The sequence below is a fragment of the Carettochelys insculpta genome, chromosome 1, assembly GCF_033958435.1.
Source record: "Carettochelys insculpta isolate YL-2023 chromosome 1, ASM3395843v1, whole genome shotgun sequence".
NCBI lineage: Eukaryota > Metazoa > Chordata > Testudines > Carettochelyidae > Carettochelys > Carettochelys insculpta.
Window position 1 is genome coordinate 250,161,961 of NC_134137.1, and position 25,330 is coordinate 250,187,290.

At 43.0% G+C, this 25,330-nt stretch overlaps 1 protein-coding gene across 3 annotated transcripts in view; it reads left to right on the forward strand.

Moving 5' to 3' along the window:
* ITPR2 (inositol 1,4,5-trisphosphate receptor type 2) overlaps positions 1-25,330 on the forward strand; it is a 340,554-nt gene that overhangs the window by 110,882 nt on the left and 204,342 nt on the right. For all 3 annotated transcript variants that reach the window (XM_075004401.1, XM_075004407.1, XM_075004412.1), the window contains 8 exons: positions 956-1,097; positions 1,843-2,004; positions 8,263-8,435; positions 12,424-12,543; positions 12,649-12,834; positions 13,530-13,781; positions 14,725-14,869; positions 16,197-16,347. In XM_075004401.1, the coding sequence (XP_074860502.1) occupies positions 956-1,097; positions 1,843-2,004; positions 8,263-8,435; positions 12,424-12,543; positions 12,649-12,834; positions 13,530-13,781; positions 14,725-14,869; positions 16,197-16,347 (1,331 nt within the window). The remainder of the gene's footprint in view (positions 1-955; positions 1,098-1,842; positions 2,005-8,262; positions 8,436-12,423; positions 12,544-12,648; positions 12,835-13,529; positions 13,782-14,724; positions 14,870-16,196; positions 16,348-25,330) is intronic.

Sequence of the window (25,330 nt, forward strand, 5' to 3'; positions counted from 1 at the left end):
GGTAATTAGGTCTTTATGACCGTGGCATGGTGTAATGGCCTTGTCATTGGTACTTTATCCTTAAAGAGCTGACAGCTACTTCACCACTGAATAGCACCAGAGAAGCACAAAGTAACTGGGGTGTGACATAACACTATTACCCTGGCCACTGTGAAACATTGAGGTTTGCCATCATCAGGTTGTAGGGCTATTGATGTGATACAATGCTGAAAATATTTCATAGTGTTTTCTGAAGGTTGTTATGTTTGTGTGTGTCTGTGATTTCCTGTGAAAGGAGAACAGTCCTCATTCATCCTTCCCTGTCCTTTTCTGGCTTATAAAGGCAAAGATCTTTCCAGCACCATGCTTACTGCTCATCCCTGCATCCACGCTCTTCACCTTTTGCTGCCTGGGGAGCACTCACATACTGTGAGCCTTGTTCTACTCAGATGAGGTTCCAAACAGATTGCTGTATTCCATGAGATTTGCATATGGACTGAGATTTGCAGAGTGGCCATGGAGATTTAGCACATGGTTCTCCCTGAGATTAATAGAAGTGTGCTTCAGTCTCCTAGTCTGTGTTTTTGCGTGCTCTTCCACTGTAGGCAGCGTATCCAATCTCAAGTGGCCAGCATTATGAAAATATATGATTGCTGTCGCTGGCGTATTTGCGTGGAGTACTTGTTTTGGAATACTGTCTATGAGTTTAACTTGCTTCCTGGTTTGCTGTGGTTGTTTAATCCTTTGGTAAATATCTTTGGAATGGATTTAAGCCTCTGCTGATCCAGGGTCTTGAATCTTTAAGCTCACATCAGACTTGGCTTAGCAGTGATTGAGATTCTGCTGTGCCACAGAAAGCCTGTTGTAGAATGTGTGGATTTTTTTTAAATGAATCCTAGCAAATGTGGGATGATAGTATGGATTTCTCTGCTTGTTTTAGGTATGACCTGTATAGCACTTTCTCTTCTCATTTTAGGTTTGTAACCAAACTGTTGGAAGATCTCATTTTCTTTGTTGCTGATGTGTCCAATAATGGTCAGGAAGTCTTGGATGTGTTGATCACCAAGCCAAACCGGGAGAGACAAAAACTAATGCGGGAACAAAATATATTGGCCCAGGTATGTTTTGGATATTATCACTTTGTTTATGTGAGTACATATGGGGAAACTCCCGGAGGAACTTAGGCTATGTAGTCCTGTGTTAACATCCACATGACATTTTTAGATGTGAAATTAGCCATACAGAGCTCACCGATTGTTGCCTAAAGTAAACATACGGTGAGGGGACAGTTGACTATAAATGGCTATATTCTGTTCTCAGTTATGACTGTGTCCCCGCTGCATTGCATGGCTGTAAGAGACAGTAAAATCTTGCCCAAGGATGATAAAGGTGAAAAAAATTTACTACTCTAGTCCCCAGGACTGTGAGTGACTCCACATAAGATGAACCTCTGTATTCTCATGCAGCTGAAAGGATGAGATCTATGCCCATGTAAATAAGACTTAATATTCTAAATAAGTCACTTCTTAAATCAACAATGGTGAGGAGGCTGGAAAAGAGGAATAATGGAATTGTCCTTCCCTTTGAATACAAATTGATCCCACCTTATTTGAGTGGATATTTTTCTACACACTCTGTGTCATTCAGTGGAGCAATGTTATGCTAAGGCACATTGTTTTTAATGTCTGACATTGTCAGTATTTCCAGCATCACATTCAGTCCTGTGTCGTTGGCACGAATGGCACCCTGTTCCTCAGGTGGGGGGTAAGGTTCTCCAACAACTTTTGGTACAAAAATGCACAACAACAGTTAAACAGCAATCTTTGTTTTGGTCTCACCTTTCGTGATTTTGATTCTGAACAGATATTTGGGATCCTCAAAGCTCCTTTTAAGGACAAAGGAGGAGAGGGATCAATGCTGAGACTTGAAGATTTAGGAGACCAGAGATACGCGCCATACAAGTACATGTTAAGACTATGTTACAGGGTCATCCGACATTCCCAGCAGGACTATAGGAAAAACCAGGTCAGTTGTAGCCAAGATTTTTTCCCTCCTAAAACTGTTACATAATTGTTTACCATAGAATCATAGAATACTAGGACTGGAATGGGCCTCGAGAGGCCATCGATTCCAGGCCCCTGCCCTCCTGGCAGGACCAAGTACTGTCTAAACCATCCTGATAGACATCTATCTAACCTGTTCTTAAATATCTCCAGCGATGGAGATTCCACAACCTCCCTTGGCAATTTATTCCACTGTTTGACCGCCCTGACAGTTAGGAACTTTTTCTTAATGTCCAACCTAAACCTCCCTTGCTGCAGTTTAAGACCATTGCTTCTTGCTCTATCCTCAGAGGCCAAAAAGAACAAGTTTTCTCCCTCCTCCTTATGTGACACTCTTTTAGATACCTGAAAACCACTATCATGTCCCCCCCGCAATATTCTCTTTTCCAAACTAAACAAGCCTAATTCTTTCAGCCTTCTTCATAGGTCACATTCTCTAGCCCTCTAATCATTCTTGTTGCTCTTTTCTGGACCCTTTCTAATTTCTCCACATCTTTCTTGAACTGCGGTGCCCAGAACTGGACACAATACTCCAGCTGAGGCCTAACCAGCACAGAGTAGAGCGGAAGAATGACTTCTCGTGTCTTGTTCGCAACACACCTGTTAATGCATCTCAGAATCATGTTTGCTTTTTTTGCAACAGCATCACATTGTTGACTCATATTTAGCTTGTGGTCCACTATAACCCCTAGATCCCTTTCTGCTGTAGTCATTCCTAGACAGTCTCTCCCCATTCTGTATATGTGAAACTGATTGTTCCTTCCCAAGTGGAGCACTTTGCATTTGTCGTTATTAAACATCATCATGTTTATCTCAGACCATTTCTCCAATTTATTCAGATAATTTTGAATTCTGACCCTATCCTCCAAAGCAATTGCAACCCCTCCCAACTTGGTATCACCTGCAAACTTAATAAGCGTACTGTCTATGCCAATATCTAAATCGTTGATGAAGATATTGAACAGAACTGGTCCTAAAAGACCCCTGTGGAACCCCACTTATACTTTTCCAGCAGGCTTGAGAACCATTAAGAACTACTCTCTGGGAATGGTTATCCAGCCAGTTATGCACCCACCTTATAGTAGCCTCATCTAAGTAGTATTTGCCTAGTTTTTTAATAAGAATATCTAGTAAGACCGTATCAAATGCTTTACTAAAGTCTAGGTAGACCACATCTACTGCTTCTCCCCTATGCACAAGGTTCATTATCCTATCAAAGAAAGCTATCGGATTAGTTTGACGTGATTGGTTCTTTACAAACCCATGCTGGCTGTTCCCTATCACCTTACCAACTTCCAAGTGCTTGCAGATGATTTCTTTAATTTCCTGCTCCATTATCTTTCCTGGCACAGAAGTTAAGCTGACTGGCCTGTAGTTTCCTGGGTTATTCTTATTCCCCTTTTTATAGATGGGCACTATATTTGCCCTTTTCCAGTCTTTTGGAATCTCTCCCGTCTCCCATGATTTTCCAGAGATGATAGATAAAGGCTCAGATATCTCCTCTATCAGCTCCTTGAATATTCTTGGATGCATTTCATCAGGCCCTGGTGACTTGGACATCTAATTTTTCTAAGTGATTTTTAACTTGTTCTTTTTTTTTTTTATTTCAACTTCTAACCCTACCCCTTTTCCGCTAGCATTCACTATGTTAGGCAATCCTTCATCAGACTTCTCAGTGAAGACTGAAACAAATAAATCATCAAGCATCTCTGCCATTTCCAAGTTCCCTGTTACTGTTTCTCCCCCCTCACTGAGCAATGGCCCTACCCTGTCCCTGGTCTTCCTCTTGTTTCTAGTGTATTGATAAAAAGCCATAAGAACAAAAGAATGGCCATACTGAGTCAGACCAAAGGTCCGTCTAGCCCAGTATCCTGTCTGCCAACAGTAGCCAATGTCAGGTGCCCCAGAGGTGGTGAACCGAAGACAATGATCAAGCGATTTGTCTCCTGCCATCCATCTCCCGCCTTGGATAAAAGGCTAGGCACCACACCTTACCCCTTGCTAATAGCCATCTATGGACCTAACCTCCAAACATTTATCAAGCTCTTTTTTAAACTCCGTTCGAGTCCTGGCCTTCACAGCGTCTTCTGGCAAGGAGTTCCACAGGTTGACTGTGTGCTCTGTGAAGAAAAACTTTCTTTTATTAGTTTTGAACCTGCTACCCATTAATCTCATTTGGTGTCCTCTAGTTTTTATATTATGGGAACAAGTAAATAACTTTTCTGTATTCACTTTCTCCACACCATTCATGATTTTATATACCTCTATCATATCTCCCCTCAGTCTCCTCTTTTCTGGACTGAAAAGTCCCAGTCTCTCTAGCCTCTCCTCATATGGGACCCGTTCCAAACCCTTAATCATTTTAGTTGCCCTTTTCTGAAGCCAATATGTCTTTTTTGAGGTGAGGAGACCATCTGCACACAGTACTCAAGATGTGGGCGTACCATAGTTTTATATAGGGGAAGTATGATATTCATCGTCTTATTTTCTATCTCTTTTTTAATTTTTCCTAACATCCTATTTGCTTTACTGACTGCCGCTGCACACTGCGTGGATGTTTTCAGAGAACTATCCGCTATAATTCCAAGATCCCTTTCCTGATCTGTTGTAGCTAAATTTGCCCCCATCATATTGTATGTATAATTGGGGTTATTTTTCCCAGTGTGCATTACCTTACACTTACCCACATTAAATTTCATTTGCCATTTTGCTGTCCAGTCACTCAGTTTGCTGAGATCTTTTTGAAGTTCTTCACAGTCTGCTTTGGTTTTGACTGTCCTGAACAGTTTGGTGTCATCTGCAAACTTTGCCACTTCACTGCCTGCCCCTTTCTCTAGATCATTGACAAATAAGTTGAACAAGATCGGTCCCAGGACTGACCCTTGGGGAACGCCACTAGTTACCCCCTTCTATTGTGAAAATTTATCATTTATTCCAACCCTTTGTTTCCTGTCTTTTAACCAGTTCCCAATCCATGAAAGGATCTTTCCTCCTACCCCATGACCACCTAATTTACATAAGAGCCTTTGATGAGGGACCGTGTCAAAGGCTTTCGGGACATCTAAGTATACTATGGCTACGTCTACACGTGAAGCCTACATCGAAGTAGCCTATTTCGATGTGGCGACATCGAAATAGGCTATTTCGATGAATAACGTCTACACGTCCTCCAGGGCTGGCAACGTCGATGTTCAACATCGACGTTGCGCAGCACCACATCGAAATAGGCACAGCGAGGGAACGTCTACACGCCACAGTAGCACACATCGAAATAAGGGTGCCAGGCACAGCTGCAGACAGGGTCACAGGGTGGACTCAACAGCCAGCCGCTCCCTTAAAGGGCCCCTCCCAGACACACTTGCACTAAACAGCACAAGATCCACAGAGCCGACAACGAGTTGCAGACCCTGTGCATGCAGCATGAATCCCCCGCTGCAGCAGCAGCAGCCAGAAGCCCTGGGCTAAGGGCTGCTGCACACGGTGACCGTAGAGCCCCGCACGGGCTGGAGAGACAGCGTCTCTCAACCCCCCAGCTGATGGCTGCCATGGAGGACCCCACAATTTCGATGTTGCGGGACGCGGATCGTCTACACGGTCCCTACTTCGACGTTGAACGTCGAAGTAGGGCGCTATTCCGATCCTCTCATGAGGTTAGCGACTTCGACGTCTCGCCGCCTAACGTCGAAGTTAACTTCGAAATAGTGCCCGACGCGTGTAGCCGCGACGGGTGCTATTTCGAAGTTAGTGCTGCTACTTCGAAGTAGCGTGCACGTGTAGACACAGCTTATGTCTACTGGATCTCCCCTGTCTGCATGCTTGTTAACCCCTTCAAAGAACTCTAACAGATCAGTAAGATACAACTTCCCTTTACAGAAACCATGTCGACTTTTGCTCAACAAATCATGTTCTTCTACGTGTCTGACAATTTTATTCTTTACTATTGTTTCTACTAATTTGGCCGGTACTGACGTTAGACTTACCGGTCTGTAATTGCCAGGGTCTCCTTTAGAGCCCTTTTTAAATATTGGTGTTATATTAGCTGTCTTCCAATCATTGGGTACCAAAGCTGATTTAAAGGATAGGTTACAAACCACTGTTAATTGTTCTGCAGTTTCACATTTGAGTTCTTTCAGAACCCTTGGGTGAATACCTTCTGGTCCCGGAGACTTGTGACTGTTTAGCTTATCAATTAGTTCCAAAACCTCCTCTCATGACACTTCAATCTGGGACAGTTCTTCAGATTTGTCACCTATAAAGGACAGCTCAGATTTGTGAATCTCTCTAACATCCTCAGCCGTGAAGACTGAAGCAAAGAAATCATTTAGTTTTTCCGCAATGACATTATCTTCTTTGATCGCTCCTTTTTATGTCTCTATCGTCCAGGGGCCCCACTACTTTTTTAGCCTTCTTGTTTCCCTTTATGGTTATAGCTAGTTTGAGCTCATTTTGTGCCTTGGCCTTTCTAATCTTGCTCATGCATTCTTACGTTTGCCTATACTCATCCTTTGTAATTTGTCCTTGTTTCCATTTTTTATACAATTCCTTTTTTATTTTGAGAGCATGCAAGATCTCCTCATTAAGTAAAGGCAGCCTTTTTCCATATTTTCTACGTTTGCAACGCAGCAGGATAGTCTGTTTACTCTGAGTCTGACCCTGTACCCTGTGCTTGTACTCGGATTCCCATTGTATTCCACTGAAACCACTCTTGTAAGAAGAGGCTGGTGGACTGGGCTCTGGTTTGCTCTACATTAGTGCACACAATCATTACATTAATGACTCGTCAGGTTGAACAATGATATCTTTGTTGTTTAGGAATTTTTACGAGGCAGCTTTGAAATGTTGTTTTTCTGAGCACCTGCTCCATGCCATTTCTTCCTGCTCACAAACTCCCCAGGTTTAAGCCTGAGAATGGGACTCCCAGTTTGTAGCTCTCTGCTATATCACTAAAATTTTGCTCTTGGATTTCAGATTAGGAAGTGGGACAGTTGCATGTATTTTTGAATTCTTGCTGCTGAATTTGTAAAGCAAAGAGTATTAGTGGTCTTGGAAGCAGGACTGATTCAGTCAAGCTGCCCATCTGCCACAGCAGGATGTCCTCTGTGAGCAGAAGGAAGTTCAAACCCATTTAGTCCAATATTTTTGTGAACTAGAGTGGAGAACTGGTCATAAACCCACAGATTTTGCAAGCATGGAGGGACTAAAGAGAAGATATCAAAATTATGTGTTTGACTTTGGTAGTTCTTTTCTACAGACTTTCACAATATTTCTTGCCTCTAAAAACAAGGAGAATATTCCTTCAAAAAGAAATTAAATACCAAATTTTCCTTTTATGTTTGTGTTGGAGGGGGAGGAGGGTTGAGGAAGACTCAGAAATGTTGGCCACCCTTAAGACAACAGATTCTTTTTTTCTTTTTTCTTGGCGTTGTGACAAAGCCCTGGGCTTGTTCCTGTTGGGTCCTGCACTTTGTGGTGGTTGTGGTAATGCCTCAGGGGCTCGCTGTGTCCCTTTACCCTGCCTCTTTTTCTCCCAGAAGCGTGGGTTATGGCTTATTGAGCCATTCTCATCATTGTCACAGTCCTTAGTGGAGGAGACCCGTCTGGTATGACCAGTCTCCTCCCATCCCTGGAGGCTGCTCTCGGGTGTGGGTGGTCTGGGGAGAACCCAGGCCCGTCCCACGCGTTCCGGGTTTTGACCCAGGAACCCTGCATTGCCGCAGTTAGAGGGACTTCCTCCCAGCAGCCTGCTTCCTGAGCCACTTTCTCGGTATCTTCCCCTGGTAGTCGCAGCAACCCTTTCTCCCAGTGAGCTCTCCTTTCTTGTCTGTCATTTTTCTCCCTCTTTCCTCCTTATCTGGGGAGAGGCCTTTTAAAAGCCTTAATTGGCTGCAGGTGCTTATTTAGCAACTGGTGTTGGATTAGCCTGCTGCTGCAGGCTGCTCCTTGATAAGCCTCAGTCTCTGGGAAACATAAAAGCACAGACCCAACTGCCCACACACCTAATCTCCTTGAGGCTATTATAGTCTGATGCAGGCTGTGGCCTATCACAGAGTACATTATTCAGTGATCCCAGATTCACTTTACTGCATGTCACTAGTAGGATATTTATTGGGAGAGCTAATTTGGAGAAGCAATTGAGCTGGATGTTGCTGATCCTAAAAGGAAGATGCTGCTTCCTACAGACTGTTGAACAGATCACCTCATGGCTTCTTTATTTTTTTAGGAATATATTGCTAAGAACTTCTGTATCATGCAGTCCCAGATTGGCTATGATATCCTGGCAGAAGATACCATTACAGCTTTGTTGCACAACAACAGAAAACTACTTGAAAAACACATCACGTCTAAAGAAATAGAGACGTTTGTTAACTTACTCAGGAGGAATCGAGAGCCAAGGTTTGAAATAGTCCACATACCTTCTTTCTGCCCTATTGATACCTTTTATCTGTGACTCTGACCCCAGTCTGCTATTTTCATATCTTTCTTTCATGGCTTAAATTTATCTTCATCCTGGCAGAATTAAAACACCATGACCGACCTGGTGTGTACATTGTTACACTAGCGAGAGCAGAAATTCCTGCAACTCTCTTGGTTTCACTACCCTTTCCTGTCTGAATGTAAGCTGAGCGGAACATCTGATGGCAAAAGTATCTTATTTTTTTCATTAGAGTTCCAATTGTAAACACACAACAGTAACGTAAGTATCTTAAATTGATGAGCTAAGGGCCAAATTATTTTATGGCAGCAATTATAGTCCTGCTGGAAGCTGTTGCATTGCAGCACTGTAATTATTCTGCATATATCTGCAGCTGTATCATCTGCGTTTGTGATCTCATTATCTCTCCCAAGCTCAGTGTTGTTGGGCTTGCTCAGTAGTATACGAGGAGGACATTTTGGTACTCAGCCAATTCCTTAGTTCATTGTTTGAAGGCGACTTTTCCTTATTAAGGATCCTATTGACCTGGTTGATTTAAGATCTTGTCAGATTTTGCAAGAGGAAGGATCTTAATTTGATTGACCGATTGAATTTAATATTTGAATTAACTGTTGGCCAAACTGGACAGTGTCTGCATAAAGAATAAATGGACACAAATCGGATATCAGGAAAAGTAACATACATAAACCTGCAGAACACTTTGCTCTCTCTGGACACTCAGTCGCAGATTTAAAAGTAGCTATCTTGCAACAAAAAAACTTCAAAAATGGACTCCAGAGAGGAATTGCAGAGCTGCAATTCATTTGCAAATTTGACATCAGCAGTCAAGGATTGAACAGAGACTGGGAGTGGCTGGTCAACTACAAAAGCAGTTTCTCTTCTCTTGGTGTTCGCATCTCTATATCCTGCCTGACTGAATTGACCTCGTCAACTCTGGCCTTCCTCTTGCTTGGTACTCCCTTCTTTTCATGTGCCTGTATAATTAGACCTGCCTCTGGAATCTCCACTCCAATGCATCTGGCAAAGCAGGTCTTTGCCCATGAAATCTTATGCTCCAGAAAATCTGTTTGTCTATAAATTGCCACAGGACTTCTTGTTTTTTCACGTATGCTTGAACTCTAGGTGCAAAACCAATTCAACCTGTAAAAAGACCCATTACGGAACCACTGTTAGCAGTTAAGGCCATCCCCCACAGCATCTACTCATGTCAAAAGTCCCATACACTTCCATGGCATGGTTTGCATGAGGTAACATCTGCTGGACTGAGCAACAAAAGACAGACAGACACACGCACACTCCAAAAATTAAAACCTTTCCCAGCATATAATAAGGGTGTGTGGTCCCTGTTTCCCAAGCTTGAGTGATTTATATTGTCTGCTCAAATTTCCACTACATAGTCTATCAAATTTTGTATTCTTTTTAAGTTTCTGACATAAACTGTTATGTAATGTTGCTATGCACTGCTGATTACCTACTACTTGCTAAAACGGAAGTAACTTAATTTTAATGGTCAGCAAACTGGTTCCTGAATATGATATGCTATTATATTATAGGCTCTTTTATGAACACAAACATTCTAGAATTCAGAAGCCATTTGATAGTGAAAATGTAGCTGGTGGATGAGGAGCGGGATATTTGTTACTTTTTTGGAATGGTCCATGTTTTTGTTCAAGGTATACTCAAAATTCAGATTCCAGAGAAAATAACCACCCCCTCAATGATAATAAGTAAATAAAAAGATTTTAGGGGCCATTCAAAAGTGTCTGTCAGTTGTGGTGGAGCATCATAAGGGCAGTTGCTTAGGGCCCCCAGGTATGAGGGGCCTCAAAGCTCTGTACTAGGTTAGATAATAAACAGAAGTGATTTTTATTAAGTATGAAAAGTAGGATTTAAGTGACTGAATCTGAAAACAGATAGATCAAAGCAAATTACTAAGCAATAATAAAATAAAATTTGCCAGCTAAGCCTAATACACTAGGGCTTTGTCTACATTACCACCTTCCTTCAAAGGAAGGATGGTAATTAAGGTGTTAGGAGTTTACTAATGAAGTGCTGCCGTGCATATGCAGCACTTCATTGAGCAAATTCCCTCCCACCCCCCGCCCAGTGGCAACTCTGAAGTTTTAAACTTTGAAGTACCAGCATGGGTCTAGCCGCGGCGCATCCGCTGGTACTTCAAAGTCCCCTTACTCCTCAAAATTTTGAGGAGTAAGGGGACTTGAAAGTTCCCCTGGCACTTCGAAGTACTGGTGGGTGTGCCATGGCTAGACGCGTGCCGGTGCTTCGAAGTTTAAAACTTTGAAGTTGCCGCGGGGGTGGTGGTGGTGGTGGTGAATTTGCTTAGTGAAATGCTGCCTATTCACGGCAGCACTTCATTAGTAAACTCCCAACACCCTAATTACCATCCTTCCTTCGAAGGAAGGTGGTTGTGTAGACAGGCCCTAAGAGAAATTATTACAAATCATGTTTCTCACCGTATTCTTATTTCATGTATAGTTCTTCACAAGCCAGAGATGATCTTTTTCTCTGACCTGGGACCAGAAAAGCTCCTCCAACACTTTCTCATTACAGTTCTTTTTTGTTCCAGGTGGTGGTGTTGTATCCTCTTGTGGAGGCAGTTTCAGTAGCCAGCTGAAGACAATTTATTGATTATTTCCATCCCTTAAATAGAATTTCCCCAGGATGGGAATCCTTTTCTCCATTCTCTTTCTCCCTCCCACTGCCCCCCAGAAATTGCAAGATTCATTTTAGCACCAGGTGACATGGGCACATGTTTTTGTAGAACCAACTACAGTTTGGGCTTACAGAAAAAACAAAACTATTTACAGACCATTGTCTTGAGCACTGGGCTATTAAGATCTTTAGGTTCTACTAATAAGTTTCATTAGAAGACCTAGACTAATATGCCAGCTTCAATTTTAATACTTCTCACTTCACATACAAGAACGATGCACGCCCCCAAATAGAACATACACATTCAGGAGATCACAGTTTTTTCAATGAGACGTTACACACTACATAGTCAAGTTATGCATATTCATATTAAAAACGGATTTTCATAAAGTACGGGGGTGTAGCCTCACAGGGGATTCCTTGGAGAGTATAAACTCAGCTATACCTGCTTTATGTCAATCACTCCCCCATCCTTGGTGTGTAGATCAGGGAACAGCAAGTGCCAGGTGCATAACAGTGGGATAGGCAGGTCTGTAGTTCTCCTCTGGATTCTGGGCCAATGGTAAGGACCTCAGTAGAGTAACTCAATTATCGCATCTTAGAGCACCGTGGGCAATAAGTGACCTTCATGCCTGATGCTCTTCACCAGTTGGTGGGCTGGTGGATGCTTTAGCTCCTGGTGGGCTGCTGGATTCTTTATTTACCTACATATCTGTAGGTACAGCTGCTTGCAGCTTCCGGTGGCCACCATTAGCTGTTTCCTGTGAATGGGAGCTGTAGGAAGCTGTGATGTGGCCGACGTCCCCTCCCACAGCTCTCATTGGCTGGGAGCAGAGAACTGCAGCCAGTGGGAGCTGTTAGTGGCCATACCTGTGGACATGCAGGTAAATAAAGTGTCTGACATGCTGGGGCTAATTCTAGTGAACAGTGGGCTGCGTATTGCCCACTCTTGTTCTACAGCATCCTTTAGGCTGCAGTTAATTATGATGGGTTCTGTTTCGGGTCTCATTTGCTTCACTCTGAGCTGCAGAGAATTTAGTACAGCTCAGGATTGATTTCAAGATCTTACTCCTCTTTAGCAGTTAAGAGGTAGTATGACATACAGTGATAAAGGTTTGTATACAACCTGCATTTGAATAAATCTGGCTCTATGGGCTCCCTTGAGGCGAATATTTCAGAAGCAGTTTTTTCAAGCGTTACCAAGATAGATAAACAGATTTCCTCTGGGAGGCTTCTGTGTAACGTTTTGTTGTGTTTGGTTTTTTTTCCGTCCAGGTTCTTGGATTATCTGTCAGATCTGTGTGTTTCTAACACAACTGCCATACCGGTAACTCAGGAACTCATCTGTAAATTTATGCTGAGTCCAGGAAATGCTGACATCCTCATTCAAACCAAGTAAGCAGCTGTAATCGAAACATACTTATCATTGTTAAATTGCCTTTCTCACCATATTTGTAACAGGGTTCATGTGTAGCTACAGCATGTGTTGTTTATTCGAAGGCTAGTTTCAATGCAAATGGACAATCCCTTGGAATGTTCCATCATCCCAGAGGATATTGATGAGGAGGAGGTCTGGCTCTACTGGATTGACAGCAATAAGGAACCACATGGCAAAGCTGTCAGGCATCTGGCCCAGGAGGCTAAGGAAGGCACAAAGGCTGACCTAGAAGTGCTCACCTATTACAGGTGAGACAGTTTCACTATTCAGGGAACCCTTTGCTATTCCCTGTTGAAATCAATTTCTATTGCCTTAAATTAGGAGCAAAATCAGGCCTTCGGTGTGTTCAGAAACCAGATCTAAGTTTTTTGTTTTGTTTTGTTTTTTAAAAAAAAAAAAGGCAAAAGGGAAGGATCACAGTCTATCCAATGTTTTCCGAAGAGTACTAAGGCTTAGATGCTTTTGACATAGCAGTTAGCTCTCAGAGTGTTGTGATTTTCATCTCCTCCCTCTTCTCGCGAATAGGATTACAGAACAACTACTTTAGCATCCTCTTGCAGACAAGCTGTGTTCTGAGCCATTGTCTGGGTGTATGGAAAAATTAGCACCATCAGCCCTTCTAGAGCCAGGTTCTGGAAGGTGAGGGTATGAAACAAAGTCTGAAATGTATAGCAAGTGAATAGCTCGAGGTTTTTGTCCCACTGCTATTCTGTGTGTGGGACTTCCTTTGAACTGCAGCGTGAATTTGATGTAAAAACCCTTGGGCATAGGCACTTAATAGGAGGATTTGTAACAGCAAATCAGTCTCTTTGCTAACAAAGGGGTGCTATAATTACATTGGAATGGCGTAGATCAGGTTCCCAAGAGTGTATTCTCAGGTACATTGCTCTGTTCTATTTAGAGGAATTCCAGAGAGTATGCCATTTATTTTTATTACTTGAAGGTACCAGTTAAACCTCTTTGCGAGGATGTGCCTGGATCGTCAGTATCTAGCCATAAACCAGATTTCAACTCAGCTCTCTGTGGACTTGATCCTACGATGTATGTCTGATGAAAGCCTCCCGTACGACCTCCGGGCTTCTTTTTGCCGTTTGATGCTGCACATGCACGTTGACAGAGATCCTCAGGAGCCAGTAGTGCCCGTTAGATATGCCAGACTGTGGACTGAAATTCCTACCAAGATCACAATCTATGAGTAAGTTAAAAAAACAAACAAACAAATCCCAAAGCATTTTAAGTGGGTCAGACTTACACAGAATAATATGGAAAGTGTCTGCAGTTTTAATGCTACACATGTGTGATTAGATCCTGTGCTGCAGATTGCAAACTATTAGGCAACAACTATTAATCCTGGAAATGTAAAAGGATCACTTTATTTGGGAGTGCATTTTTTAAAATGCATTGTGATGAGGGAGATGGAATGATCTTTGCTGGGAACTGCAAAGCATGACGCCACTGCATTCTGTTAATTGTTACACCTGTGCTAGGCTGAAACTTAGTTTTACACTTACACTTTATTGTGGCATTACAGCTACAACCTACAGTCAGTTGAAGCAGTTCAGGGGCATTGGCCTCAATCCAGGAAAGCGCTTAAGCAAATGCTTCATTTTAAGTGTGGGAGGAGTCCCACTGACTTCAACGGGTATGTTACCTGTTGGATTGCTTTGCTGCATTTGTGCCTTTGTGTCTGAGGTTGGCACAGTAGTTCTAGTGGGGTGAAGGGCATGCATTCCACAAATATGTTGGCGTTATTTCACAGGGTGCAGTGTTAATTCCTCCTCCATACTAGGTCATTTATTTTGGTGTTTTTTGCATGCTTTCGCATACGTGTGCATCCACACATGCAAAAATGTGCGGGGAGCTGATCATGGTTTTAACTTCTTTTCATCATTTCTGTTATTGCAACTGGTGACCTCTGGTACAATGGAGGGAAGGGTTTTTTTGCATTGTTTCCTTACCACCCCAGCGCACAGTGTCTGAGTCACTGCAATTTAGCCCTTTATACAAAAGATCTTAAAATTAGATTTAAGAATGAGGGGTTGGAAAGTTGTGGGTTGCGGGATGTTTTTTTTAATATTGCAGCTCATCATATAAATGGAAGAGTTTAATTTTGCTCCTCTCTATGTTTTGCCTGGTAGGTATGATTCTTTCACAGACTCCTCTAGAAATGACATGAAGAGGAAATTCGCTTTGACTATGGAATTTGTGGAAGAGTACTTAAAAGAAGTTGTAAATCAGCCATTTCCTTTTGGGAACAAAGAGAAAAACAAGCTTACATTTGAGGTACTTTTCAGTTATCTTTGTTGGATGAAACAGTGAAGCGGTAGACACAACCTGGTTAGCAGAGCTAATGTTTTTCTTTTGAAAATAGGTTTCTCATTTAAGAATGTATTTAATTATACAGTAGAACCTCAGAGTCATAAATGGCAATGTGCATTGTTCATAACTCTGAACAAAACGTGATAGCTAATCTTTCAAAAGTTTGCATCTGAACATTGACTTAATACAGCTTTGAAACTGTGCTGTGTAGAAATAAATACGGGTTTTAACCATCTTGCTATGAGGGAAACAAGAACAGTTTCTTTACCTTATCAAATCTTTTTTATTTTCTTTTTTTTAAAAAAAACAAAACAAAACATGCCCTTTATTTTTGTAGTGGTTTATTTTTACCACAGGATTGTACTGCGCAGTATTAGCATTTTTTGGTCTGCTGTTGCCTTATCGCATGCTTTCATTTCCAAATTAGGTGTGTGGTTGATTTGGGACTCTGGTGTTTGTACCTCTGAGCTTGTACTTTTGAATGTTTTTTAAGAAATATCTCAATACCTACTTAATTTAATTCTTTTTGCTTCCCTCTTTTTTTCCTTGTGTACTCCTATATTACAGTGTGCTGTTAAACAGCTTCAGTTGCTTCCCACACCAGAGGAGTGGTTGTCTTTTAGTGGCACATGACGTGACTTGTGTGTGGAAGGCTGCATACTTACACTCTGTGTTGAGAGGCTGGCTGTTCTTGGGGCGGGAAATGCTGTATTCTGTGTAAAATGTGATAATAAAAGAAATATGTTGCACCACATAATCCCATTATCCAGAACTCCTGACAGAAGAAACGTTGCATAGGATTTAGTCATCTAGCATCAAATGAAATGTCATTTTCAGCAGCCCTGTCTTTAACTACCGCTGGCCATGCAGCTCTGCTTCCCCTCTATTTACCTTACCACAGTCTGACTGCTGTTTCAAGATGCTTCTCCACTGCAGCTGCTGCCATCTGGAACAGCTTTTGGCATCTATCTGCCTCATAGAATTTCCTTCTCATTTCTTTTTACAGGTGCAGTGATATGTCCCCAGCCCTGCATAGACTTCATGGGGTTTTCTGGTCTCTCCCATTTAACCAAGTAGTTGCATTGCCTGTCTCTGAATAGCATTTGACAATTAAGGACCTGGTCCAGAGTCCCTCAGTGAAAAGACTCCTGTTGAATTGATTGGGCTCTAGCTCAGGCCCGTAGTGTACATGAAAGATAAAAGTACAGGACAAAATATAACGGTCTTGAGCAGTTCAACATCACTAATACCGTAGAGGTGCTTTATGGTTATAATTTTTCTTTTCCTGCAGGTGGTGCATCTGGCTCGAAATCTCATATACTTTGGCTTTTATAGTTTTAGTGAGCTGCTGAGACTGACCAGGACACTGCTGGCTATTCTAGATATTGTTCAGGGTCCTATGTCGTCATACTTTGAAAAACTAAGCAAATTTCAGGATGGAGGTGAGAAAAAGCAGTGAAAGTTGTATGTGTGTGTGTGTGTGTGTGTGGTTTTTTTTTTTTTAAATGAAAATGCATACTCCTCTATTTAGCAAGGAAGCACTTTGATACATGTCTTTAAGCTGTCTGTGTGCACATCCATCTGACTATGTGGGCAGCAAATGATTTTGGAATGCATAAAAATGATCAATTCAAAGGAACTTTTTGACTGATACAATGTCACATGGTGCCATGTACAATACCGAGGATGGGGTCCTGATTTGGAACTGTCAGCTCTAAACAAGTGGAGGGAGTAGCATCTTTCTAGGTGTAGTGCAAGCAGTTGCTCCTGCAGAGCACAGACATCTACCACTCGTTGAACAAGACGCTTGTCTACTCAAAGGAAGTACCATGCTGGCTGCTGTTAGTTGTAGAAGCTCAGAAAGAGCAGATGGAAACACTATCTTGTCCATCTTCCTGCTGAAAGAGAGTTGTTCCCTAGGGTACTCTTTCTTGTATTTTTAGTTAGGTCTTCATTTAAATACCCTAAGCAGTGAGGCTTCCACACCTCCCGTGGGAAGAGTATTTCCCAGTCTCACCGTCATTTTCCTGTTCTGAATCTCATTATATTCTATACTCTGCCTATATTGCACCTGAAACAATTCCTCTGCCTCCTTGATGTTTATACTCTTCAAATATTTATAGACTGTTATCATGTTTCCTCCTTTTGTCATCTGTGAGCCAAGCAATACATATTTAGTTCTTTTAATCTTTCCTCAGTCTCTGGTGTTGCTTTTCTCTGAACTGTCTCCTCTTTGTCGAAGTCTTTCTCAGAGTGCTGTGCTCCACACAGAAGGCTATGTGTAACTATATGCACCATGGAGAACTTTACAGAGAGGGATGATTGTTGCTGAATAGTGGCTGCAATTTGAATGGATGGTTTTTGCTAACCTATCATTTTGCAGTCCCACTTCTAGAAATGGCCTTATGGGACAGAGTTGGCTTCTTGATCCAAACTGTCAGAGTCTGCAAGAGCCGGGCACTCAGATTTGGGATTTTAGCTCAGTCTGACCTCTGTTTGTGTCTGGAAATCTGCAGTCTCCATCCACTCATTGTCTTTACTCCCCAGTATCACCCATAGTTCTGTTCTGCCAGTTCTTTTTTCTCCCTCCCATTGACTATATTTGTTTCAGGCTATCCTGGAGGAGGGAAGATTACTTATTGAGCACAAAGGTCAGATTCTGCTCTGTTGTTATGCTGGTGTAAATCCAGAGCAGATTCATGAAAAGCCAGTGCTTACCCAATGTAACTAAGATCAGAAAGTTAGGCGTTAGAGCACAGATACTGATGATATATTTAGTAAACTTTGACACAGTGCTATTTAGAGAACCATGAAAGTCCACAGAGGAGGTCAGACATAGATTGGGAGGAACAACCACCAGTTTCACTGAATGAAATCTATGCAGAACAGGTTGGTCACCTAGGCTTTTCACAGGATGTGGCACTCTTCTGCAATAATGTCACGTGCCATTTCTTCCATTTTTATCTCCGTCCTCTTTCTCTAGCAAGAGGGTGCTGGAAAAAGTGTGCTGGTCCCTGTGTTTAGCCTGTCCATGCTTGTCCCTTTGTCTGTGCTGACCTATTTTAGTTCCATTCTTGGGTGCAGTTGTTTCCATGGATGTAAGTATGAGCAGTTTGGATGAAATGGAGATGTGTGCAGCTGTGGGTGAAACAGTGAGTTCCACCTTTGGGAGAGAGACTGGCACTGCCTTGAAAAGGACTGACTTATTAGTGGTGTTTGCTTGGCTATAACCACTACTCTGCCCTCCCCTGCTAGTTAGGTGGCGCAGAATTTTGTCTTCTCTGAGAAAGTTCTCCAGTTAGAACTGGTGTGAGTCTTTTCTGCATCCTTAGTCAGAGCACCTGTGGGGTCATTTGGGTGTGCTGTCATGGCCTGGATATTTATTGTTTGAAGACAGTCATTCTTAGCTTCGAGTAGCTTGTAAGACTTGCTGGGTATCCTGCACAGCCATTTTGAGTTGATGAGGATGTGCATTTTTTCCGGTTGATCATGTTTTGTCTCCAGTGCATCTCTGCTCCTTTTTTAACGTGCACATTCAAAATAAGATGAGCAGCATGGTAGTCTTGCTATTGATGTGCAGGGTGGTACTGAATGGGGAAAGGCCTCTACCCTTTGTGCAATCTGGTATGTGCCCGGGTATCTCTGCATTTCTGTCTTGCTCCTGTGGATATATGTGCTTTTGGTGTGGACACTGTTAGGCCCCCAGGGTGTGTATGTTGTGGGACTGCATTAGGAGAGTGATTTATCACTGGCCATTGAGTATTCTCAAGGGCCATGTTGCAACAGCTGCAACTCTGAAGCTCTTAGAGAAGCAAAAAAGGAAAGTGCTTTTTTTAAAAAAACAAAACAATCGTTGTTAACTTGACAAAGATGAAAATAACAAAGGGAAAAATAGGAAGCAGAGTCAGTTACTCTGGCTGTTGACCTTCAGAAGACAGCTGGTTTGGGTGAAATGTCAGCTATTTCTAACTTTTCCATGTGTTTGCTTCTGGCTGTAGTTGTATGAGGAATGAATGAATGAATTGACCCCAGGTATGAGGTCCTGAGCTCGAGTAATTTGTTGAGTTCATATCCTAAAGCTCAGCATAAGAGTCACCTACTAGGTCATGTATCAGAGGGGTAGCAGTGTTAGTCTGGGTCTGTAACAGCAACGAAGGGTCCTGTGGCACCTTATAGACTAACAGAAAAGTTTTGAGCATGAGCTTTCGTGAGCACAGACTCACTTCATCAGATGCTGGTCTGGGAAATCTGCAGGGCCAGGTATAAATAAGCCAGAGCAAGGGTGGGGATAACAAGGTTAGCTTAGTCAGCAAGGGTGAGGCTTACTACCAGCAGTTGATCTGGAGGTGTGAACACCAAGGGAGGTGAAGTCATACTACTACTACATACATACATACATACTAGGTCATAACATAGTAACAGAGAGGTAGCCACGTTAGTCTGTATTCTGTCAAAACAAAAAAGCAGTCATGTATCACTTTAAAGACCAACAAAATAATGTATTAGGTGATGAGCTTTTGTGGGACGGACCCACTTCTTCAGACCACAGCCATACCAGAACGGACTCAATATATAAAGCACAGAGGTCCAAAAATTGTTATCAAGGTTGACAGATCGTGACACAATCGACTCTTACATTACTGACATGATTCATAAGACATCCTGAGCCCTAAGGAGTCCTTCACTATGCATTGCAAAGACAGGACGTAATAGCCAGAAGCAGTGCAGTAGCTGCCTGTAGTGGGGTTTGACTCACCACCTCAATGTCTCCTTCTGGTCATACTGGGAATTAGTTCAGTACTCAGCAGGGCTCCCCCTTCTGGCCAGTGCCAGTATCTCACCTGTTGTTGCTCTGCTCTGTTATGTCTGCTGGCTCCACCCTCTGGCTCTGGACCCATGTCGCTGTCAGGTCCATGGCATCGTCTTCAGGACAGTGCCCTCCAGCAGTGCTTACCACTCCAAACTCTTGCCCCATCATGGGGACAATAGCAGTCCTCAGCCTCACCTGCCACTGTGGCCAGCAACAGTCCCACAGTCTAATCCTTGCCTCAGGACAGGCGTCAGTCTGAACACACCACTCTCCCTGGTGGCAAGGTGTGGTATAAAGGGGAGAGAGGGAGCACAGACTGACCCTCTACTCTGGGTCCCATCTCAGGGACCCTCAGGTGTCAGTGTTATCCAGCCTCTTTCTCTCTCCCTTAACTGCCTCCTTTCCCTGGGCTCCTTCCCCTGTGACTCTTGCACCCTCCTGGCCCTTATGTCAACCCTTACAGTCTGGCAGGTGTCAGGCTGGAGTCTCTTCCCGGCTCCCCTGAGCATGCCCAGCACTGTTCTCTACAGGTGTTTCTGCCTTGCTGGGAGCCAGTCCTTCACCCTCTATGGTCAGGATCCAACTGCTCACTGCTTTGCTGAGCAGCTCCTTATAAGTCAAGCTGCCCCAGAAAGTGGCCCTCTAATTGGCTGTCCTAGGAGCCCTTTCCTAATTGGCTGGGGTTCTCCACAGGCTCCCTCCAGCCTTCTTTAACCCATTCCCTGCAGGAGTGGGGCAGGCACCCCACTACACTGCCCTTCCTTTTTTTCCCTCAACATGATCCTGTGTCAGAGATGTGACCATCCCCACTTTTTTTCATCCCAGCTTCCTTTCCCCACCCTTAAAAGTCTACATAAAGACCAACCTCCATCTTTGCTACCATGAAGAAACGTATTTACTCCTCCATTCTACACCCAGCCTTATAACTGTAGGATGGGTTTATTCTACTGGGACTTCTGCTTTTGGAAGGGCTACTGGAAGAGGCCTGTATGGGCTGACCAGGCTATTTCCATGACACTCTTACTCCTTCTTATGCCAGGAAGAGGAAACTATGAACAGTGTTCCACATTATCCTGCACCTTTGTGCAGCCATCAACACTCATGTGCAAAATGTGCTGGTCTGATTGAATATTTTGCACGTGCTTTTCACTGGTGACTTTGCAAGATGCAGGTGATCAGCGAATCAGGCCCCAGGAGTTGAGCTTACCCCTCCTGTGGAGCCATGGTATCATGAGGTTATTCCACCAATAGACTTATGATGTGATTTATAACCTGCAGTAATTATCCTTAGGCATTCCATTCTGCTTTATACATCTTCTCTCTATCTGTTATAAAACTGAAGTGGCTGGATTCATCTGTCTCTTTTTATCTGTGTCAGCCCTGACTTTTAATTCTCACTTTGTTATACTATCCATTCATTCCTTAACTTGTTAAATAAAAACCTCAGCACTGCACTTGAAAACAGCCCAATCTGCATTTCCTGTCTAAAGGAAGACAAGCTGGCAGCTTGATTTTAGAAACCACTGCATTGACTTTTCTGTTTGTTTTGATCCTACATAAACAGTATAAGAACATTTAGAGGATGCATTGTTCCTGGCCCTTACTAAGAGTGGAAGAGGCTTTGGTGCCAGTAACAAGGGACAGAGACCATCCCAGACCCTAACCTCAGGAGAGTGCAGTTACTACTCTCTCTCTGTATGTGAGGGAGCTCTCTTCTCTCTCAAAGGCGCAGTGTCACAGCTACCCCAGCCCTCCAAGGCTGGCTGTGGGTTTGTGCAGTCTGTGCATCCACCATGCGTGCAGGGGTGGGGTTTTGCTTTTGAGGCCTGCTTGGTACCCCACATTACCCCTAGGGATCTATGATTTTGCACAGCTAGTCACTGAGTGCTGTGCCTAACTGGACAGCAAAACTTGAGCCTTTTTAAAATAAATACACACTAAATATTAAAAACTTGATAAGGAAAGGTCCCTTTTGTAATTGTTAGGCTTTATTTTATTTTATTTTATTTTATTTTTTGCAGAGGGATGTGGGGGGGGGGTAATCATTAGATTTTGAGATCTTCAAAGATTTTATATAATCCACCCAGTCACAAGTATCTAGGTTGCAGCTGTAATGCGGTAAGAGTGCATGGTTCATAATTGAAGCTTCGAGCTTTCAGCTGTGGCAGTAAACCCAGCTGTGGCACAGAACTAAAATGCCGGCCGTGATACTCGAACTTATTTATGCTGTTAAATCGCAAGTTTCATTTGCATTCTAACATTGTCTGTAGGCCCAATCCTGCAGCCTGAATGCAGTATAAACTCCTGTCAGGTTCAGTGGAAGCTTGCCGTGGATTATAATTGCAATCACTGCCATATTGTGCATATATGTTGTTTGATGTTAAATTGATTTTTCAGTCAGAGTACTCTTTTGATAGTGACTTCACCCAGCTGGAAATTCTGACTTACAGGTCCTGTGATAGTAGTTTTTGAGAAGAGGTGTAACCAAATGGAAAAGGCATACAGCTCTCTATTTATTTGTCTGTTTGCTCTGTTGTATAGCCAAGGTGGAAACTCCTAAATTAGGAAGAGAATGTGAAATAGAATCTATTTGATTCTACAGAATATCCATGAGATTTCATCTAGTTAATGAGTATGAGACATTGGATATTTTTAAGAGGTTAGACAAACACCTGTCAGGAATGATCTAGATAATATGTAGTGCCACCATCAGGTCAGGAAACTGGACAAGGTGATCTCTTGAGGTCCCTTCCAGTTTTATGGCTCTGTGGCTCTGTTGATTTTTATAAAGAGGGACTGACTAGCCTAAGAACAGCGTACCACCTCTGCCTCACTCATTCGTCTCTCTCCTAGGTTAGTATGAAAAGTTTCTTCCACTTTTTCCCAAAAGAGCTGCATCAAAGAAAAACGTGATTTCTTCCCTTTGTGCAACGTGCAGTACAAACACAAAACAAAAAAAGTGAGCCCCGGCACCAAAGAGCTTATGATCTAAGTATTAGAGGAGACGAGACGATTCAGACTGATGGATGGGGGTGCAAGGAAGCGGTCGGGATAACATTTGTTAGTAGGATAGGCTTCAATGTCAGTGCAACCGTGGCCTAACTGGTGTCGAGATTTTTTGTAGCTGTTGCAGCAAAGGGTTTTGAAGAAGGATAATTGGGATAATTTTGGGGATTCTTACTAGAGCTTATGGGCAGAGACAGAAGAACAGATAGGGATATCAGGGCCAGGATGGGGAAAACAACAGCTTTATCCAAGGCTCTTTGATGCATATGGACCTCAGAAATAATATCTGTGAAGATGAAACTGCGGCTCTTCAACACAAATGTGAAGAATGTGCTCTTTTATGGATGCAAGACCTGGCGTACTAAATAGTCTTCAAATCACAAGCTACAGGCTTTCATAAACAGATGCCTAATGTACATCCTTCTCATCAAACGGCAAGACTTTATCACAAACAAAGAGCTTTGGAACATAGCAGGACAAGAACCACTTGATATTTAATTCAAGGGGAGAATGTGGGGCTGGCTTGGCCACACTCTCAGAAAATCATCATCCAGCATAGTCCGTCAGGCTCTTAAGTGGAACCTGCAAGGAAAACGCAAAGGAGGAAGACCTCGGACAGCATGGAGAAGATCTGCTGGGACTGAAGGACGTCTGGGGTGCTCCTGGAATCAGATAGTAGTTTTGTCCCAAGACAGGGTGAAGTATAGGAGACTTGTGGATGACCTATGCTCCACTTGGAGTACAAGGGTTTAGGTCAAGTATGAGAGCTTTCCCTCAGCAGGAAGGGCAGCATAAATACAACACTTAGGTGTTTATTTGAAAAATTAACAAGTAGGAAGTGGGGGCTGACGCTGTGGGCTGCTCACAGCCATGGAGTAAAGCAGCAGGAGAGCTCCACAGCCATTACTGCATCTCTGAAACCTCCACAGCCCTCGCTGGTTTTACACTCCTTCTGTATGAAGGGTAATGGTTGGTGGATCTGTGTAATGGTGGGCCCAGTGGTATGCCCTTTATTCCTTTCCTCCACCCTCCATCAGAGGGCACATAGACCCTGTTCTCCCCGCCACCCTCCCCAGAAAAACATTAATCAGCGTGAAGCAATGCAGAGAGCCACACTGACTAATATGATGCTGGGTGCTCAGAAACTAGGGCAATGAGAGCTGTATTCAAAGAGAAGGACACGGACCACCCATACGATTCCACCTGTCCTGCCTTCTGCCTCTTCTCCTACACCACAGACACTTCTGCTGTAGAGGAAGAAGGGGCAGGATTTCATCCGTGGTCTGCTGAACTCTTTAGACTGTTTCTAAGACGTGCATACGCATCCATTGGCAGCTACTTTTTATTGTTAACAAGTCTAAATGTCATCTTGAGGCAGGTTTTGATTAGCAGCACTAACAAAGCAGTTCCTACCTGTTAGACTGAACAGTTAGAAAAAAAAAAGTAGTCAGCAGACTATTTGCAGATGAACACGTGGGAAATTTGGGCAGGTGTATTACAGATGTCTATAGCATAGTACTTGCGGTTTCTTGTGAACTATTATACACACAAAAGGTAGCCAGTATAACTGGGAGTTACTTCCCAGCCACGCATGTTTGATTTTTCTGGAGTGGAATACTTCTCTTTCTTGATTATTCTTTCCAGAGCTGTCCCTACCCACATGCAGAATATGCAGTTGTGTAGGGCACCCAAAATTTTAGGGGCACCAGTGGGTCTTAATGTCCACTCACCTGACTCTTCCTATGCTGGTTCTGTGGCACTGCTTCCTCTGGAGAAGATATAGGAGAACACCAAGAAGTCCTGTGTCAGCTAATAGGTGAGCAGATATATTGGAGCATAAGCCTTTGTGGGCAAAGACCCACTTCGTCAGAAGATCTAGTTAACTTAAAAGTGAAAAAGCCTGTGAGAACTACTACCAGAACCTGTAAAAGAGCAATTCAAGTGGTAACAAAGCCACTTAATAGGTGTTTGCCAACCTACGCGTTAGTCTACAGGACCTTAGTTTAAAATTTGTTTTGAAAATATTTCATTAAGGTGTGTGGTACACCAATTTAATGACATTATGTAGGGCCCCATAAATCCTAAGGACAGATCTGGTTCTCTCGGTCATTAGACCTGTTCTGCTACAAGAGAACAGAGTGCCCTGCCCTTCCAGGAACACAATATAGCATGTATGTACCCATCTCATCAACTAGAATGCTAGCCATGGTTCCTGTGACTCTTTAATGTCTGCAACAGCATGCTGGCCCTGAAGCCATAAATTCCATGCCTGCCTTCCCTGTTCCCTTGTTGAAAAGTTGAACTGTGGCAACTCTTTCTGGTCCATGTACTAGTGCATGGTCTATGTACTAGGTGCCATCATAAATGGCAGATCCTCACAAAAAGGAAGAATTGATGGCGTTTCATCATAACTTGAATAGGTTTCTGGTGCAAACTGGAGGTGTGTGAGGTTTTGATATTGTAAATACCATTTTTTTCCCCACATATGTCCCCATAGAACGTGGTTCCCAAACTTTTTGGTATCTGCTCCCCTTTTGATTTTTGAGAAACCCTCATGCCCACCCCCAACCACTTTTTTTACCATGGGCCAGCCACCCCAGCCGCTTCTG